The sequence below is a fragment of the Mesocricetus auratus genome, unplaced genomic scaffold (genome assembly GCF_017639785.1).
Source record: "Mesocricetus auratus isolate SY011 unplaced genomic scaffold, BCM_Maur_2.0 Super-Scaffold_100024, whole genome shotgun sequence".
Taxonomy (NCBI): domain Eukaryota; kingdom Metazoa; phylum Chordata; class Mammalia; order Rodentia; family Cricetidae; genus Mesocricetus; species Mesocricetus auratus.
This window is the reverse complement of record NW_024429205.1, coordinates 10,600,666-10,619,785: the sequence shown is the minus strand read 5'-3', so window position 1 is coordinate 10,619,785 and position 19,120 is coordinate 10,600,666. Positions and strand designations below refer to the sequence as shown.

Below are 19,120 nucleotides of genomic sequence, written 5' to 3'. Positions count from 1 at the left end.
TAAGCCAACCAGACAGAATCACTGACTCCCGACACTGGTGTAAAAGAGCAGCAATATATCTAGTCCAATAAAGTGCTGTGCATGTTAGCTAAATAGCTTGTTTCATTGGGTTAAAGAATTCTTGGCCATTATGTTTGTGAATGCCAACTAATCCAGGAAGTACACTGTGTTTTTTAGTATTTGTGACAGTTGCTCCCAAATGGTGATTTAAAAATATTATTTCTGTGTGTGTACGTGCTGATGGACATTCCCTTTATGACCTGAAGGACCTTATGTAGCCTATTACCAAGGTATCACTGGTTCCAAGTCTAAAACTTGTTTTTCAAAGATAGTGTAGTTTGGGGATTGAAGAGATGGCTCATGAGTTAAGAGCACTTACTGCTTTTCCAGAGGACATGAGTTTGGCTCCCAGCATCCACATGGTGGCTGACTCTCAGTCATCCATAATCCAGTTCCAGGTAACCCAATAACCTTTCCTAGCCATAACAGGCTCCTGCATGCATGTAATACATATAAATACGTGTAGTCAGAATACCATGCATATAAAATTACAATATTTTTTAAAAAGATAGTATAATCTCTGTAACTGTCAGATTAATTTCAGCCAGGGTGGGGTATGTTCAGTTTGGGACATTTTGGAATTTCCAAGTGCAGGACAAGGTTTTCATCTGGGCTACTTATTCATAAAACTCAGTCTAGAATTCAGTAGGCTCATGAATCCCAAGCACTTGCCAGTGTCAGGTCAGTGGAGAATGGCCAGGACATGGAGTTGTCAGGATAGTACCTCTGGCAGCTGCCAAGCCCTACACCAAATCCCAGCTCACATGTGTGTGTGTGTGTGTGTGTGTGTGTGTGTGTGTGTGTGTGTGTTGTGCCAACTTTATGTGACTTCACGGATACATTTTTGTTAATCTGTGGTCTCTTTGATGCTGATGGCTCATAAAGCCCAGAGGCTCCCTTTTCTATTTGTTCCCTGTTAAGGACTGTCTTCTGATGGGTGTACTTGTCCCTGGTTCCTTGTTAATGAAGCTGATGTGATTCCCTTCCATGAAAGGAAAGGGTTAAAGCACTCCTGAGAGTCTACTAAGTGTGTGCCCTGAGTATTAGTCCTAGTGGGACTTCCTTGGGAGGCCACAGCACTTGATAGGCCTAGGAGAGAGCAGGCATGTGGGCCCTGTACCCTAGTGTTTTTTCCATGATACTTTTACTCTTCGCTCATTCTTCTTTGCTGCTTTACCTTGTGACTAAGACCAATTGTGACTTTTTTTTTTTTTTTTTGGTTTTTACGAGACAGGGTTTCTCTGTATTGTTTTGGAGTCTATCGGTCCAGCCCGGCCTCGAACTCATAGAGATCCACCTGCCTCTGCCTCCCGAGTGCTGGGATTAAAGGCGTGCGCCACCACCGCCCGGCTTCAATTGTGACTATTTTTAAATTTTAAATATTTTTTCTTTTGCAAATTTCATTCTTGAGTACTGTGTTCATATCATTTCCATTCCTTCCTCTCCAATTCTAACTTCTCCTGTGTCTCCCTATTCCCTCTTGTTCTTTAATTATTGTTGTTTCACACACACACACACACGCACACACGCACACACACACACACACGCACACACACACACACACCCCTAGTTAACAACTGTTCATAATTCTTTTTCACCTTGAAGCCCAGCCAACTCATAAGTACCTTAGAAATGAGCTGCTCACATCTGGGTAATCTTTAACAGAGAGTGATTTTTGTTCATTGAGTTGATTTGGCGAAATAGGCACAAGCGATTCACTATATGCTCTGGGTATGACCAGAGATGTGCCTGATAGTCACATTATGCTATCAGCTTCTCATGTAAATAGTATAGGACCCTATAGTGTAGAATCCAATAGTTTTTGGATAGTCCATAGGAAATAAGCCTCAAAATTGAATTGAACAGTATAATATTGTTGTGTGTAAGAGTAACATGCTTTTCTCTCCCATGTAGTTGTTTTATATTTTATTAAAACCCACTTCCAAACCTAATTTTTATTTCTTTAGGTCTACAACAGAGGTGACCACAACTCTTCATGACATGGTAGACCAACTGGAAAAAATTCTCAGGTGAATAAAAAAGACAAGTCTTTTTGTTTTCTGCTTATTAAGGTGTGTGTCTAGCCATGCAGCCATGGCCCGCCTGTTCCTCATGTCCAGTTTGAACATGTAGTCTCGTGACTCTCTTGTATGTTTTCTCAGTGATGCATGTATTAGCTTACTCTAGCAGTGTGCTGGGGTAGGACCCTGATACCCGATGAGCCGGAGTGTGAGTATATACATCTGCTTGTGTGCCCCAGCCCAGTCACTCTCCTTCCCTCATAGGTTTTGCTGGGGCCCAGAGCTCTCTATGTGGACCAGGATGTCCTTAGACTCATGGATGATCCTCCTGCCTCTGCTTCTCCTGTGCTGTTCTTATAGTTGGGTGCTGCTTTTGTTTGTTTGTTTTTATGTTTTTTAAAAGTATCTGGCCATGTAGCTCAGGCTGGCTTCAAACTCACAGTCATCTTCCTGCCTCAGCCTTCCAGTGTTGGGACAACAGGTATGAGATGTCATACCCAGATAAGTGTTATTTAATTTCAAACATTCCTGTTCACTAGCTTGGTGACCTTTGGGCCTATGCTTTTCTTATCTATAATGATTAGTTCATGAAATAATGAAAGTGCTATTAGATTAAGAAGTTAAAGCCCCTCACACTGTCTAGGCGCACAAGAAATGTTTGTCAATTGCACCAGTCAGTAAACAATTTCTGTTAACTGATAAGACTTATAGTACAGTAGTATGTTTGAGTGATGTTGGGATAATACCAAACTGTTGTAAATTTGATGCATTTTTGTTGGGATATTCTTACTTTTACAATGAAATGTTGAGTCTGAGCTGTCTTTCTCTGAGACAGTTTGCCCTTAAGGAGTTTGGTATTATTTACTAGCATTCATATGTATGTATGTATGTATGTATGTATGTATGTATGTATGTATGTATGTATGTATGTATACATGCATGCACATTTATGTATATATACATGTACATACATATATACACATATAAAAATAAAAATTGAATGAAAACTAGGACCTGAGAATGTAACTCAGTTGGTATTGTGCACAAAGCTCTGGGTTTGATTCCTAGCTCTTCATAAAATGTATATGTGGTTGTCTGTGCTGGTAATCCAGCACTAGGAGGTAGAAGTAGGAGGACCAGAAGTTCAAGGTCATCCTCAGGTATGTAATATGTTCATGGTCAGCCTGGAGTATGTGAGACTTGCATTAGAAGGAAGGAAGTGGTGGGAGGGAGGAAAGAAGGCATAAAGAAAGGAAGGAAAGAAGGAAGGGAGGAGCAAAATAATAATAACCAACTATCCTTTTAATATATAATTGCTGATGATATCATTTTAGTAACAGTGTTTGTATAGAAAAATGATCATTATTTGAAGACCCTTTACTCATTTTATTCACTCAAACTAGAGATTGTTGCATAAAAAATAATTTAAGTTTCATTTAAGGGAACAGAGTGCTCTATACACCACAGTGCTTGTGTACTGCCAAGTGTTGAAGCCTAATACTAAAGTCACACAGTTGCCTTATTACTGTTCGTGTTTTTAGAGTGCAGGAAGCTTTCCAGAGAGATTTTCAGCTAGATATTTCATCTTTTGAAGAATAGACCATTTATTCTAAGTATAGTCTTATAGAAACCAATGAGAAATATGCGGTTTGATATATAATTATGAGTTTTGTTTTTGGTAAGAGTTAATGTAATAATCAATACTGGATCTGCCAAATGTCTAGGTATAATTTAAATGCTTAAATACTTAGTCTCTTTGTTTGGATGATGGTCGGCATTTCTTCTTTTACTTACAGTGTGTCTGAGCTTTTGAAAAAACATGGACTGGAGAAGCCAGTTTCGTTTGTCAAGAACACCCAGTCCAGCTCAGAAGAGGCACGCAGCCTGATGATTCGACTGACCAGGCATACTGGGCGGAAGTAAGTGACAAACACACTTCTTGGATGCTTGTAGATGGTGTTTGTTGTATTACTTGTTTTCTTTATATTGACAACTTCCATAAGTTATAGAATTGGTCAATGACATACTGCAGCTATTAAAGTATATAATTTGGTAAGTTTTGACATATGATATACACTGTCATTATATCTAGGATAATGACCATACGGGGTAATAGTCCTTACAAGTCGCCCCTTATGTCTTCATAGTTTCTTTCCTCATATTCATCACGGCCTCGCCATTCATGAGGCTGCTGCCGATTTATTATCTATTCCTTTACACATTGTTTTCAGTTTATTAGACTCTCACATAACTCAGCCAGACATTATTTTGTTATTTGCTTTCTTTTGCTTAGCATAATTGCTTTGACTTATCCACATTGTGCCATGACTTACTAGATTATACTGTTTCCTTTGCAGAATAGTAATCAATGTGTTTAGTTTATCTCACATTTTGTGTTTGCACACCTGTTAGTGGACACTGGGACTGTTTGGAGTTTTGAAATTTACAAACACAGCTTTTATAGATACTTATTTAGGTTTTTTATGTTTTCAAAGGAATATACTTAATTTCTTTTGGATAACTACATAAAGGTAGATGGCAGTATTATATGCTGGGGAAAGAAACAAGGTAAAACAAAAAAACCTGCCAAATAGTCTTTTCAGTATGCATTCTGCTTAGTTTGAAACAAGTTTTTAGGGGTGGGTTTGCTACTTGTTATCCTCATCAACTCAGATGTGTTTCTGCATGTTTCTCTCTTGATGGGTAATGGGTTACCTACAGCTCTTTGGGTAACAGCTGGAAGCATAGCTTTGGTCCTTTCCATCTGTGCATCTTTTCTGTCCATTCTAAGCACTGAGCTGCTTTCTTCTTACTGCATCTGATCATTTTTCCACCTGTTCTGGACGAACATTGTCCTTAGAGGCATGCGTTGATGGAGTCTCCCCTGTGCCCCTGCCCCTTTCCATTTTCTTGCCTGTCTAAAACAGTTGTTCTTCGTTGATTAAAATTATTATTTGGCAGTGTCATACACATCTGTAGTGCACTCTGTTTACTCTCACTCTACTCTCAATTACAACTCCCCAGTTTCTGTCACCTGTCCCCTCACCCCTGGCCAGCTCCAAAACCACATTCATGACCTTTGCTGTGTGTCATGACTATCTGCTGTTAACCAGGATCAGCTGTGTGGCCATGGGTTTGGAACTGTCCAATGGAGCCTGGTGGGCACACTCCTGGCACACACCTGAAGGCGACAGCTGACTACTCTTCTCCAGAATCCAGTATTTTGTCAGGGGCTTAGAGCCCATGGGCCCCTATGCAGCCCACGGTTGGCTCCTGTTAGGCGCAGTCTTGTGCAGACGCCCATACCCGATGGGACTTTTTGAAGTCTCTGTGTCATGCTCTGAGCATGGCATTTTGAAGTTCTCTCTGTCCTACAAATTTTACATTCTTTCTCTTCTCTCATCTAGAACATTCTCTGAGCCTCAGAAGGAGTGGTGGAAATGTCCTGGTTGGGGCTGAGCCCTGAACTTGCATTTTTCTGAGCACCTAGATATCTTAGATATCTTGAATGGCCATTGGTCTCTGAGCAGACTCCCTTTTTCTTTCAACCAACCCCAAAAGCCAATCTGTACATTTGTGATTGTGCTTATATTAGTTTTACAGGAGTGTTTGTCATGAAGTTTTATTTTTATCTTTTCTAGCCAAACTTTTAGATTCAAACAAATTAAAGTCATGATCCATTTTCACAGTTTTTGATTATTTTTCAAACTATGGGTGCAAATTTTCTTACTGTGTAACTAGCATCCCACTGTTTGTTGAAAACCCTGCCTTTCTGTATCGAGAACCTTTGTAACCCTACTGAGAATAAGTTTTCCACACAGATGCTGCTGGGTTTTGACATTTTTATTCTTTTTCTTCTACCTATTTATTTCTTTTCAAATAGCACACTGTTTTAGTTATCTTAGATGTATTATAAATATTGGAATTACGTAATATTCTTCTCCTTACTTTACTGTTTCAAATTTGTTTTGTTTATATGTTATAGGGCCTTTCCTTTTCTAATATAAAGTTTAGAATCGACTTTTCAAATATTGTTATTTGTGATTTTCTTTTTAATTCTTTCCTGAATTAAAAAGAAAATCTGGAGAAACGGCTCAGAGGTTAAGAACACTGGCTGCTCTTCTAGAGCATCTGAATTCAATTCCCAGCAAACACATGGTGTCTCACAACCATTGGTGTTAAGATTTGATGTTCTCTTCTGGTATGCAGGTATACACTCAGATAGAGCACTTGTATACATAAGAAAATTAAAAAATAAAAATAAGGAAAGAATCTTGCTACATAACCCAGGCTGGCCTTGAACTAAATATATAGCTCAAACTGGGATCAACCCCACTATATGCTCCTGTTTTTTAGCCTCTTGACCCCTGAGTTTAGAGGTGTGTGCTAGGTAACAGGCCCAGCTTCTTGTGGGATGGTGGTAGTTGTGTCAGGTTTGTTCATCAGTTGGGGGAGTGATGCTGTGTTAAGTCAGTTTTCAGACTTTCATTCCACAGGCAGAGAAGGCCTTTCTATTCCTTTCTGTGTTTCAAAGTTTCACAGTATGGGAGCCTTGTAATTATTATGTGAAATTGATTCCAGGTATGCTTATATGCTTAGTGGCAATTTGCATTGAATTATTTGACATAGTCTATTCTTAATGTGTAGAATACCCTCTCTGTCTCTCTGTCTCTCTGTCTCTCTCTCTGTCTCTCTCTCTGTCTCTCTCTCTGTCTCTCTCTCTGTCTCTCTCTCTGTCTCTCTCTCTGTCTCTCTCTCTGTCTCTCTCTCTGTCTCTCTCTCTGTCTCTCTCTCTGTCTCTCTCTCTGTCTCTCTCTCTGTCTCTCTCTCTGTCTCTCTCTCTCTCTCTCTCTCTCTGTCTCTCTCTCTCTCTCTCTCTCTCTCTCTCTCTCTCTCTCTGTCTCTCTCTCTGTCTCTCTCTCTCTCTCTCTCTGTCTCTCTCTCTCTCTCTCTCTCTCTCTCTCTCTCTGTCTCTCTCTCTGTCTCTCTCTCTGTCTCTCTCTCTGTCTCTCTCTCTGTCTCTCTCTCTGTCTCTCTCTCTGTCTCTCTGTCTCTCTCTCTCTCTCTCTCTCTCTCTCTCTGTCTCTCTCTCTGTCTCTCTCTCTGTCTCTCTCTCTGTCTCTCTCTCTGTCTCTCTCTCTGTCTCTCTCTCTGTCTCTCTCTCTGTCTCTCTCTCTGTCTCTCTCTCTGTCTCTCTCTCTGTCTCTCTCTCTGTCTCTCTGTCTCTCTCTCTCTCTCTCTCTCTCTCTCTGTCTCTCTCTCTCTCTCTCTCTCTCTCTCTCTCTCTGTCTCTCTCTCTGTCTCTCTCTCTGTCTCTCTCTCTGTCTCTCTCTCTGTCTCTCTCTCTGTCTCTCTCTCTGTCTCTCTCTCTGTCTCTCTCTCTCTCTGTCTCTCTCTCTGTCTCTCTCTCTGTCTCTCTCTCTGTCTCTCTCTCTCTCTCTCTCTCTCTCTCTGTCTCTCTCTCTGTCTCTCTCTCTGTCTCTCTCTGTCTCTCTCTCTGTCTCTCTCTCTGTCTGTCTCTCTCTCTGTCTCTCTCTCTGTCTCTCTCTCTCTCTCTCTCTCTCTCTCTCTCTCTCTCTCTCTCTCCTCTCTCCTCTCTCCTCTCTCCTCTCTCTTGTGTGTGCTTGAGTATGCACTTGTGAGTTGGAGTCTCCTAGCTCAGACTGGTCTCAAACTCATGATCTCTTAATTCTTATGTCCCACCTTTTGGGTACTAACATCACTAATATTCGCCACCAGAACTCATCAATTGATCTTTCTTATATTGATCTCTTGTCTTCCAGTCTTGCTGAATTCACTTATATGTAGTTGAGTGTATAACTTAATTTTTATTGTTGTTGCATAACAAAGTTTCTAACATTTTAGATATGTGTGTTTTCAAATGAATAGGTGAACAAAAGATATTAATTGTAACAGTTCTTTTTGTTTTGAGACAGTGTTTCTTTGTGTGTAGCATTGGCTGTCCTGGAACTTGCTTTGTAGACTAGACTGGCTTCTAACTTACAGAGATCTGCCTGCATGTGCCACCACCACCAAGCATAAAGCAGTTTTGAAAGTGGAGTGTTTGTGTTTTGTGATTTTTGGTTCTTTCTATGTCTTCATCATTAAAGTAGTATATTTATTCTGGATGGAATTATGAATTTTGCTGCTTCACTTTTAAAATTCAGAAGTTATAAGAAAGCTAGAAAAACTGAATTCATTAGTTAATAATTGCATCTTTCCCCTCATATTTTGTAGTTACATTTCTTAATTATATATTTATTTATACACTTTTATTCACATTATTTTTTGATTATTTTGTTAATATTCACATTTCTTAATCATGAATATATGAATTTTTATACATTTTAATTCACATTATTTTATGAATATTTTGTTACAATTTTGTGTCATCCTGTGTAAAGGCAAGAAAGATTATATCTCCTTTGTCTGTCCAAGCTGTCCAGTTAAATACGAGAGAAAAATAGATTGCCTTATAGGAAAATTGGCAAAGGCTTTCAAAGGTATTTCCAACTATGTGAGATCCAAATGGCCCATAACCAAACTGGCAAACGTTTGACCCTTCCCAGCAGGTCTTCAGGTGGACACACAGTGAGCCCCAGTGGGAAGGCCCTGTGACTTTGCACTGCTTGTCACACAGTAGGTGGAGAGCCTGACGTGAAGAGGCTGCTGTGAAGGTGAAGATTCTGGGACCAACCTTCAGAGCTTTGAGGGTGGCCCCCTTGTGTGACTAATCTGTCACATGAGGAAGGCGTGAAAATGTAAAGATGCAGGAGGGGACTCATATCCTAGTCAACGGGGCGAAGCTTGCTGGCGGTAGGGTTAAGTAATGAATTGTTAGAGATGCAGCTCAGTTGGATAAAAGAAGAAAGACATTCTAATACTAATAAGATAGTGCTTGTATTCAGCTCCTCCAAGCAGAGTCAAACTCTCTATCCTGGGAACATCTTGCATCTTGTGTCTTTCTCTCATCACTGTTTCCCTTTCTTGCAGCACTGTACTGTCTTTATTAGCAAACACATATCTGTGCCTTGGGTTTTCTTTTAGGTTGCAAGTTAAAGCCCCCGTGTGCTTTAAATGGGAAGGGTCTTATGCACCATGGCCCTGATAATTGCTGATTAAGTGGCTGTTGCCATCTAAGACAACTTCACAAGGGGTCAGTTCTCCAGGGTGGTGCTCCGGCTGCTGAGTCAGTGTGTGCTTCTGATGCAACAGCACTAATCTCTACGCATAGCAGTCTGCTTACTGTGAATATTAGGAGAACATGCACTCACTTTCAAAGTTGTCAGTTTGATATCAGTTTCGTTTTTATAGTTAATATTTATTTTATGTGCATTGATGTTTTGCCTTCATGTATGGATGTGTGAGGGTGTTGGATCCCCTGGAACTGGAATTACAGACAGCTGTGAGCTGCCGTGTGGGTGCTGGGAATTGAATCCGGGTCCTCTGGAAGATCAGTCAGTGCTTAACCACTGAGCCATCTCTCTGGCCCCTGATATCAGTCTTAATATGTGAGTGTGCCCAAGCCTTCAATACCTCCAAAATGGTTTTGTATATATTATAAATGATGACGGAGCCCATCACGTTTATAATGCATCCAGGTTTTACCATCTTGAGTATGGTACTGTTTATATCCGAACTGGGGCGGGGGGGTGGTGGCGGTGGATATCTATCTCCATGACAGACTTGTAGCTAATACTATGTGTTCAGGCATCTTGTTAGTTTGCTGTATTCTAGTTTTTTTATATCCCACTCTTGATTCTTATGTATGGGATGTATTCTGAAAAAGGCCATTGTAAATGATATGCTTTAATTTATTTTAATTAGAATCTCCACTTATGACTAGCCATGTGTGAGGGACCATTTATACCATCTGTCCTAGTGCTGATGGCTTCCAGAGGAACAGCTGAGCTGAGAGACTTGCGTTCAGGCTGACAAGGCCAAGGTCTGACTTAGTTGAGCTAATAATAAGGTGGACACTAACTTCAGACATTTTCTTACTCCTCTGCCTTCAAGCCAAATCTGAAAGCAGCCCCGTAATTCTTTGAAGTCCATCACAAAAGTTCAAGGAGCAAGGCTAAAATACTGGATATACCTTATGGTTGTCATGGTATATTTGCAAGCAGCAGTGTGTTGTCTATGTGTGTGAGAAACATTGTGTCCTTGTGTGCCTTGTGGCACATGGAACAAGAATTGTTCCTTTCATGTAGTAAGACTTGTTCTTATTAAAGTTTTAGGCGTGGTGACCAGGGCTATTGTTATCTCAGCTACTTGGAAGACTGAGGCAGAGAGCATGCTCAAACCTAAGCGCTTGCCGCCAACCTGTGCAGCATAGTGAGACTCAAAAGCAGATGTGCAAAGGCAAAATGTTTTTTTAAATTATTATATACTTCGGATCTATCTTGTTCATTTACATATATAACAGTTAGAAATAGTGATTATTATTGTTATTGTTTTTGACATAGCTTTTTACCTTGTAGGTCAGGCTGCCTTAAAATTATGATCCTCCTGCTTTAGCCTCTTGAGTGCTGATGTGTACCACAGCACCGGTATTGTGATGATTTTAAAGGACAATATATTGAGAAAAAAAAAAGAAAAAAGATTCATGTAAAGGAAACATCTATTTTTTACTTGAAAAACACGAACATCTACTTTTTCAAATGTTGAGCTCTGTTATTGTCTAGATGATTCTAAGCTCAGGTACATTCGAGTAAGATGAACTGATAGCATTTTCCCTCCCAACTGTTTTGTAACCTAATTATGTGTATAAAACTTAAAATGTATTTAAATCCAAGATCCATCCATTCATTCCCAATTGTCAGAGACTTCCCCAGGAAACTTGGGTACTTTTTTATATATTGTACTTTAAGTTAGACTTAAATATACCAGTGGTGGGAGTCTAGAAGTCAAATGAAACACTCAGCTCTGTGCAAGTTATCCATCTCATTTGTATGTTAGGGCATCTTCTTCCGTGTCTGCAGTTGCCTAGATTTAATCTCACTCATTCTTTGTGAGTCTGTGAACTGGCTTTGAGTAAGGACTGTTTGATTCAGTAATGTCATGCATTCATGCCACAAATTTATGACTCGGTGAAACTGTTAACAAACCTCTCTTCCCTGTTGCAGAACCTGCAGCTTTGGAAACAGACATAAAACGTTTTATAGTCATGGGTTTGCAAAGGCCTCAATGCCTTGTGGAACTGCGTAGGTTGGAAAATTGACTCTGTGTATGTTGTAGAATGCTGTGCTTGGAGCATAGCCGTCTTCTTCAGAACAGCTAGGATTCTTTGCTTGTTGACTGCTGATGTTCCCTCACAGAAGGAGGGGAAGAGGAGGATCATTGGGTTGTCACGTGAGGGCATTTGTGCCTGCACTTTCTGTCAGCTGTCTATCATTCTGCCCTGATTTCACATAGACTCCTGGTCTGGGGAGGGAGGCTCTAGAGAATATGCATGGAAGAGTCTGACTTCCTTCCATTCCCCAAAGTATCACTTTGATACTTTCCAGTGGTTTGTCTGCTTTGGGGTCATCTATGCTCCCTTAAGAAACCCAATAAATGCATGGGTTCACCAAGTTAAACTGGCTTTTTATTGAAGCCATTTAAGGAGGGAAGTATGTATGTATTTATAGGGTCTCCACAACATTTAATGTTGGTGGCAGGATTCAACAAAGCCAAAGATGTGTGTGGAAAGAGCAGTGGCATTTTCTTGCCAGGGGTGATAGACAGCTGGAGCTACACTGTCTGAGGGTGGGTCATCTCTGGTGCGTCAGATATGAATATTCTCATATGATGCGGAAAATTATGTTAGCCTCTGTGCTCTTGTAGTCATTGCAAGGTTGCTGTTTTGCATAAGACATAGGATTGAAGCCTGGATGGTTACACAGAGGAACCTGCATGTATAAAGGAGAAATTACAGTGCTTTAGCCTGTTGTTCCAAAAGAAAACTGGAAAAAAGGGAGGCGGGAAAATAAGAAAGAGGTGTAAGCTTGCACATTTAAAGCTGGGAGGGCACCTAAAAGGTTGAAGAGAATACAGGTATGTGTTAAAAAGCCCTCCTGGAATCCAAAAACAAAACAAAACAAAACAAAACAAAAACAAAAAACCCCAGGAACTCATGGGAACTGTTTGACAGTAAAAAAGAAAAACACGAGGTAGAGGTGATCGTGACTAGCTTAGGATGAGAGCTGGGGTGTTTTTTCCTTTACCATTCAAGAAAGGACTGTGTTTATCACAGTTGAGAAAGGTTGGTTTGGTTTTTCATGACTTTGATGAAGCCCATAATAGAACTGTTTTTGATGAGGCAGGAATAGCTATGCAGAATTTGACTAGTATAGACCAGAGAGTAAACTGGGTTGATAAATTCATTAAAGAAGGGGTAGAAAATGGAAGGAAAATGTGTCATTCTTAGTTTCTGCTAACAAATTTTAGCAAAATCTATGTTAAATTTGTCTTTTCTATGAGATAAAATTGAGAGAAAATAATTTGGAGACTTTAGAGTCTTAGTTGGCAGTTCAGCAAGGGTGGACTGTTGGGAGATGCCAGTGAACCCCACTGTACTTGCCACATTGGAGGAAGAGGCTCTTATGGGGGTAGACGCCACGATAACCATTAGTCTCCCCAATCAGAGGCCATGTGCCTGAAGGTAAGGGCTGTGCAGGATGATTGGAAGCCTCATACTGACCTGCTCATTTATTAATCATCTCTCTGTAGAGTATCTGAGGAGGGTTGTTGATACACATTTATTATCTTCTACTGCTAAGCACTGGGGCAGAGGATGTTTGAATCAGTTATTTCCTGGATTTTAGTAATTCCAGGACAGTGACAATTAGCTGATGAGTATGGAGATAGCAGGGTGCAGACAGAAGATTAAGCTTTGCCTAGGGAATGACATTTCCCCCTGTCGTGGATTGTTTGCCCACCCAGGGACCCCTTAGGCATGTGTGACTAATGGAGGCATTGGCTGTCTATAGTTGTTATACTGTGCCAGTTAAGATTCTGTCAAGCCTAAGGGACCAGGGCTGGGCATGAGTACAGTCCTCTGCACAGCAGGGATGATTTATAACCAAACACTGTCTGGGCAGCAGCTGAAGGCTTTGGTCTTTCTTGAGTGTGCTTCGTGACTTTTCTTTTGAGGGAATCTTGAAAATCATGTCTCAGAAATTGTGGCAAAAATTACTCTCTTTTTGGAGATTGAAGCTTCTTACTATGGCAGGTGGCAATGCATGTAATCACTCTGAGGTTCTGGCAACATGTCCCCGGGCTGTCACCTGAGAATGTAACTCCTGAAGGTCTCTGTTTATTGCTTGTGATGTGCTGCCTGGAATTCTACTTAAAGCAGTGGTTCTCAACCTGTGAGTCATGACTCCTTTGGGGGTCACATATATCCCACATATCAGATATGTATATTGCAATTCATAAAAGTAGTAAAATTACAGTTCTGAAGTAGCAATGAAAATAATTTTATGGCTCGGGGTCACAACATGAGGAACTAACTGTATTAAAGGGTCCCAGCATTAGGAAGGTTGAGAGCCACTGACTTAGAGCAATGCCTCCCGCTATAATGCTGGTGGTGGGTGGTTCCTGTGCCCCAGACCTGTACTAAGAGCAGTTTGTGGTTGCTTTCTGTGTCTTAATGTTGAAATGAAATTTCAAAAGACCTGTGTAGCCAGGCCTGGTGGCTCCTGCACATCATCCTAGCATGGTAGAGTCTAGGGCAGAAGGATCAAGAGTAATTGCAACTATTCGTGGGCTCAACCGAGCTACATGATGAGACAATGTCCCAAAGAACAGTCCCAAAGCTAAACAGAACCAAGTAAGCAACAAACAGAAAGACCTGTGAGAGGGTGCAGATGAGGATGGTATTTGAAACTAGTCTGCCTCTGGTTCTTCTGCTTTACTTTGCTGTTGGGTTTCTCTCCCCATCAGAACTGTGTTTACCTTTTCCTGTAAAGGCAAATGAATTTAGCCCTATTGCTGGAGAGTGGGAGTACAGGGAATGGTAGTACCTGGGCTTTTGGGGTCATGTTAATGCTCCTTCTCTCTCTCCCCAGGCAGCCTCCTGTTGGTGAGTCTCATTGGAGAATGCTGCTGCAAGATATGTTGACTATGCAGCAACAGGTGTACACATGTCTCACTTCTAATGCTTGCTACGAGGTAACTGCCACTGTAACAGTTTTTTTTTCTCATTCAGAAATTTTCATTGTGTTTTGCCCCAAGAGCAAGACGGTGAGAGGCACAGTGTTGATGATTGATAACTAGTACTATGAGTTGAAGCCCTTTCATACGCTATCTTCCCTTTGTTAATTGTGATGCCAGCTATTTAGCAAATCAGTCCTCAGAAAACCCCGAATCTCACATGATTTCTCCCTACAGGTTTTGGTGGCCCCTGAAACTTGATGGCTTCTGTGTTCATATCTTCTGCTTTACATTTATTCACTGACATGATGCCCTGCTTAATACAATCTGTTGTTTGTTCCAAATCACTGTGTAGGCACCCTGTCAGCATTTGGTTTCATCACAATTTCTGTTTTATAGCCACGCTTGTACATTGAGTGAGTTTTCTGTGCCAGATGTCAAAATAAAGACTTCTCTAGTTACGCCCTCCCAATAGATCAATGATAGGTAATACATTGAAAGCTGGACGAAACTCTTGTTCTCCATCAATTTGTTCTTATCTCATCAACTTCTTCACTGTCTTCATCTGCCCATGAATGACAGGAACAGAATGTCATATTGTCAATAATAGGCTTGGGAGTCACGTTGTTTAATACTTGCCAGCAAAGTAATCTCAAATAATTAATTTTAATCTATTCAATGCCATTAGTGCAATAAATTCTTTGTAAGATACCTCCTATCAGTGTCTCTATTTTTTTGAAACACATTTTAATGTCCAAGCTGGAGAAAACCTCAGTGCTCCGTGGTATCATTTCAATTTTTATGTGTAAGTTTACATTTACAGTCTGACTCATTCCTAAAATGAGGCTGGAGTCAGCTTAGAGAGACAGTACTTGCCTAGCATACACAGACATTGGTTGATTCCTGTTCCACAGCTGTAGAGAATATGAACTCCTATGCTGTAAGCAGTGGTACATTATGCATGTCAGATCTTGTTATATCTGTTACAGTCAGCAGAATGGGTCCAGTTTGAGTAGGATAGTGTGTGTAGTAGTTGACCAGTGGGTTTTGTTGACTGCTTATTTACTTTATTTGTAGGCAATGTGTGTAGTCTAGGATGACCTAGGGCTTTGTTTTCTATCTGAGTTTCTCAAGTGCTGGATTACGACTGAGCGTCATCATGCCCTGCTTCAATTTCATTTTTTTTAATATTTGAACTTTACATACTTAAATCTTTATTGTAATGCTTTAAATAGCGTGATTTACTTGTTCTATTCAGTGAAATTTCTTTCTGAAAGCTCCTTTTTTTCTTTTATTGAGGTGGAATTCATAGAACAGCTGCTTTAATGTAGGCAGTGTGTGCTGACTGAATGCACACACTATGCCAGTCAATCCGCAGTTAGAGGATAGATACAGTTTTGATTTATTTCCTTTGATTTTCAGAGTCTTGGTTTTGTTGAACTGAGCCTCCTTTCTTTATCAGTAACTCTGAATGTTTCTTTTTCCCCAGATATTTACAGAAAGCCTTCTCTGCTCCAGTCGCCTGGAGAACATCCACCTCGCGGGGCAGATGATGCACTGCAGTGCTTCTTCGGCCAGTCTTGCAGCTGGTGCCACCCACAAAGGAAGGTCCCAGTACAGGGTGGGGTATGGGAGAAGTATTGACTTGGTGTTGGCTGCCAGCAGAGAGTACTTCAACTCTTCCACCAACCTCACTGACAGCTGCATGGACCTGGCCAGGTAGGAAGTGTGTGTGTGTGCTGTGAGTGCTGTGTGCATGTCCAATGCAGGTTATCTCAGTTGCACGTTGTATGCTGCTTTACTGTAGGGATGCAACCAGCCAATTAGGAAATACTTGAATTCTTCTTGATCCCCCATCGGCTTTCTTTTGGCGGAGTCATTTTGCTCATTATCTGTAAGCTTCTGTTCCTCCTTTGCTAGAAAATATTCATGGGTTCACCCATAAATTCAGGTTCTGAAATTTTTAGCTTGTAGGTAGTGTTTACCTCTTGTATCTGCTCCAAAGTCGTCGAGTCTGGGTCAAAGTCTCCAGATTTTAAGTTCAGCTCCTTCCTTGTCCTTTCGTCTTAGTTAACGCAAGAAACCTGTGTACTTGACGTCTGTGTTTCTAATTATCTTAAAAAGAAAATCTCATGGATCATGGGGGAAGATTTTATTAATTGAATTAGTATACATAAAGTAAATTTTTATGAAAATCAGAGCTCAGTAAAGCTTACTCCCAATTTGTATTGCCTCTGAGACTTCAGTGCTCCAGAGAAGGCTTTTGTATCAGCGCCTCATTGTTCTCCTGTGAAAAGTCCTGAGCTTTTACTCTCCAGGTTTATAAAGAAGTCTGAGCCCAGGAGGTCATGGTAGAGGAAGATATTCTATGGTAAGACAGGAAGTCAGCGGGAAGCATCCAATTTTGAGACGTCTATGCCTTGCCTTTTAATGGTCCTATTCTGTTTAGAGCAATGGTTCTCCATCTTCCTACCGCTGCAGCCCTTTAATACAGTTCCTTATGTTGTAGTGACCCCATTCATAACAGTATTTTTGTTGCTACTTCATAACTGAATGTTTTCTCCTGTTATGAATCGTAATATAAATTTCTGACATGTAAAATACCTGATATTCAACCCCTATGCAAGGGTCCTTCTGCCCCCAAAGGAGTTGTGACCCACAGGTTGAGAACTGCTGGTTTAGATAGTGCCTTCCTGGGAACAGTCACCCAAATCATAAACCCTAGAGGGTCACACACAAGCCATGTCCAAACCAAAGCAATGACCACATGCGGTTCACTCTGTATGAACAGCGACTTAGTTATGTTTCTCCTGGTGCTCCTCTGCCATCTACCATTAGTCTAACTCTGGTCAGCATCCTTTAGGTCACACCTTCGAAGTTTCACTCTGCCTTTTTTCTTGGAATTCTCCCTTTCAGAGCACACTGAGCTTTTCTTTCTCTAGTCTGGAAACACATTACAAAAGTTGTTTCCTCTTGTGTGGCACTATTTCTGACTTGAGCGTCTCATGTCATCTGAAGTTTTGTTTCTTCCTCAAAGAAAATGAGCAAAGCTGCAAACCTTTTTAGCATCTGGTGACCCCAACTTTTCCAGCTCTGTGCCCTGATTTACCCTAACTCACTAACATTCTGTAAGAAATTCTTGACTTAGTTTAATGGTTAATTGCTCATTCCTTATTTTAATCATTTGGATATTCCTTACTTTGCAAATACACATATAGTTTTATAAAGTGGAGACATTACACATTTTTGTTATGGCTTTTTATGTTTTTTTATGCCAATATGTGAACTGAAGCATTTCCACACACTTTACAGCATCATATTAAATGATTCCACTACATTTGTGACAGAATTTAGTTGGTTGCAGTTCTCCTCTGCTCTTTGTTGGAGTGACTGTAGAGCCTGAGGGTATGATGTCCTCTGGATCCAGATGCCTGTACGACAACTAGTCCCAAGGTAGTCTGCAGCCTTGCGATCTGACTTCTTTTGACAGTAAACTTGAGAGAGCTGTTGTGATCCTGTGTGATGCCAAAGGATGATGTCCTCTGTTGATTTCCACCTTAATCCTTCAAGACAGCGTCTGTTACTGAACCTAGTGCTCACCAGGTTCTGGCAATACAGACAACAGCCAGCAGGCCCAATGAACTTAATGCTGACCCCCTCTAGTGCCCCCGACCAGAAGTACTGGGAGCACAGTGTCATGTAGTCATAGCTTTTCTCATGTATGCCGGGGATCACATTCTGCCTTTTCTCTGTTGTGATCTGAAGTGAGTTTTTAAATGGTCAAAACTGTTGCTGTTGTGTGGGCAGTGTCGAATAGGTGATAGGCAACAGGTGAATACTTACGGAAGTTCTGTTATGTTGCCAAGCGGTTCCAGTTTGTTTCCTGTTAGCACATTAGATGCTGATGTGCCTCTTCTCTAAGCATAATGTGCATCTCCACTTAAACTTGTTTTGAAACCTATCTCTAGCCCTAGATTTAGTCTTGTGTTGTTGTTTCTGTTCTTTTTTTTTTTTTTTTTTTTTTTGCTATTGATTCTTTTGTTTTTCATAAAATGTATTGAGAAATTTGGGAGATTCTTAGTCGATGAGGTAGTTGCCATTCAAGCTTGAGGAGCTGAGTTTGCAGCTCTAGTACCCACATAAGCAGCATGCAGTGGCTCAGATCTGTGACCCTCATGTGGGGTCGGGTAAGCGGCTGCACACAGGCATATCTCTGAGTTGACTGGCTAGCCAGTCTAGCCCATCAGGTATTTCCAGATTCAATGAGAAAACCTGTCTCAAAATCACTGAAATAGAGAACAGGCAAGACACATAGCTGATGTTAGCCTCTGGCCTCTGTGTGAACAATACATGCACATCCCTCTCTACAGCACAAGGCTGTTTGTCATTGCCTGTCTTGGTTTGACTTCATTGTCTAGCTTTCTAGGTGTAATTTCTCATTTTTCTCTTTTTAAAGCCTGAGTATATGTGCACATGTATGTGGATGCTTGAGGAGGCCAGAGTAATTGTCAGATCCCTTAGGTGTGCAGTGTCAGACATGGGAACTGGGAACTGAACCCCAGTTGTCTTCAAGGTCAGAGCCATCTCACCAGCCCTGGATTGTTTTGTTTTGTTTTTTAATTCCTTTATGCCATCCTTTGAAATACTAATTGTCATAAAATTCTCATACACTTTGATGCTTTCCATTTAATCTTCAACCTCATTGAGCATGGTTTCAATGTGACAGCTGTCTAGATTAAGTTTCCTCTTAAATGACTGGTAGTTGCTTCAATTCTAGCAAAAGGAAACAACCTTTTCCCCTAGTGGTAACTTATGGCAGAATCAGGAAACAACCTTTTTCCCTAATGGTAACTTATGGCAGAATCAGTCTTCTTCTTCTTCTTCTTCTTCTTCTTCTTCTTCTT

General features: G+C 40.8%; 1 protein-coding gene across 6 annotated transcripts in view; it reads left to right on the top strand.

Annotated features, from left to right (window-relative positions):
• Positions 1 to 19,120, top strand: part of Nbas (NBAS subunit of NRZ tethering complex) — a 275,296-nt gene that overhangs the window by 106,139 nt on the left and 150,037 nt on the right. For all 6 annotated transcript variants that reach the window (XM_005079052.4, XM_013119856.3, XM_013119857.3 and 3 more), the window contains exons 27-30: positions 2,028 to 2,090; positions 3,878 to 4,000; positions 14,132 to 14,234; positions 15,706 to 15,935. In XM_005079052.4, coding sequence (XP_005079109.1) covers positions 2,028 to 2,090; positions 3,878 to 4,000; positions 14,132 to 14,234; positions 15,706 to 15,935 — 519 coding nt within the window. The remainder of the gene's footprint in view (positions 1 to 2,027; positions 2,091 to 3,877; positions 4,001 to 14,131; positions 14,235 to 15,705; positions 15,936 to 19,120) is intronic.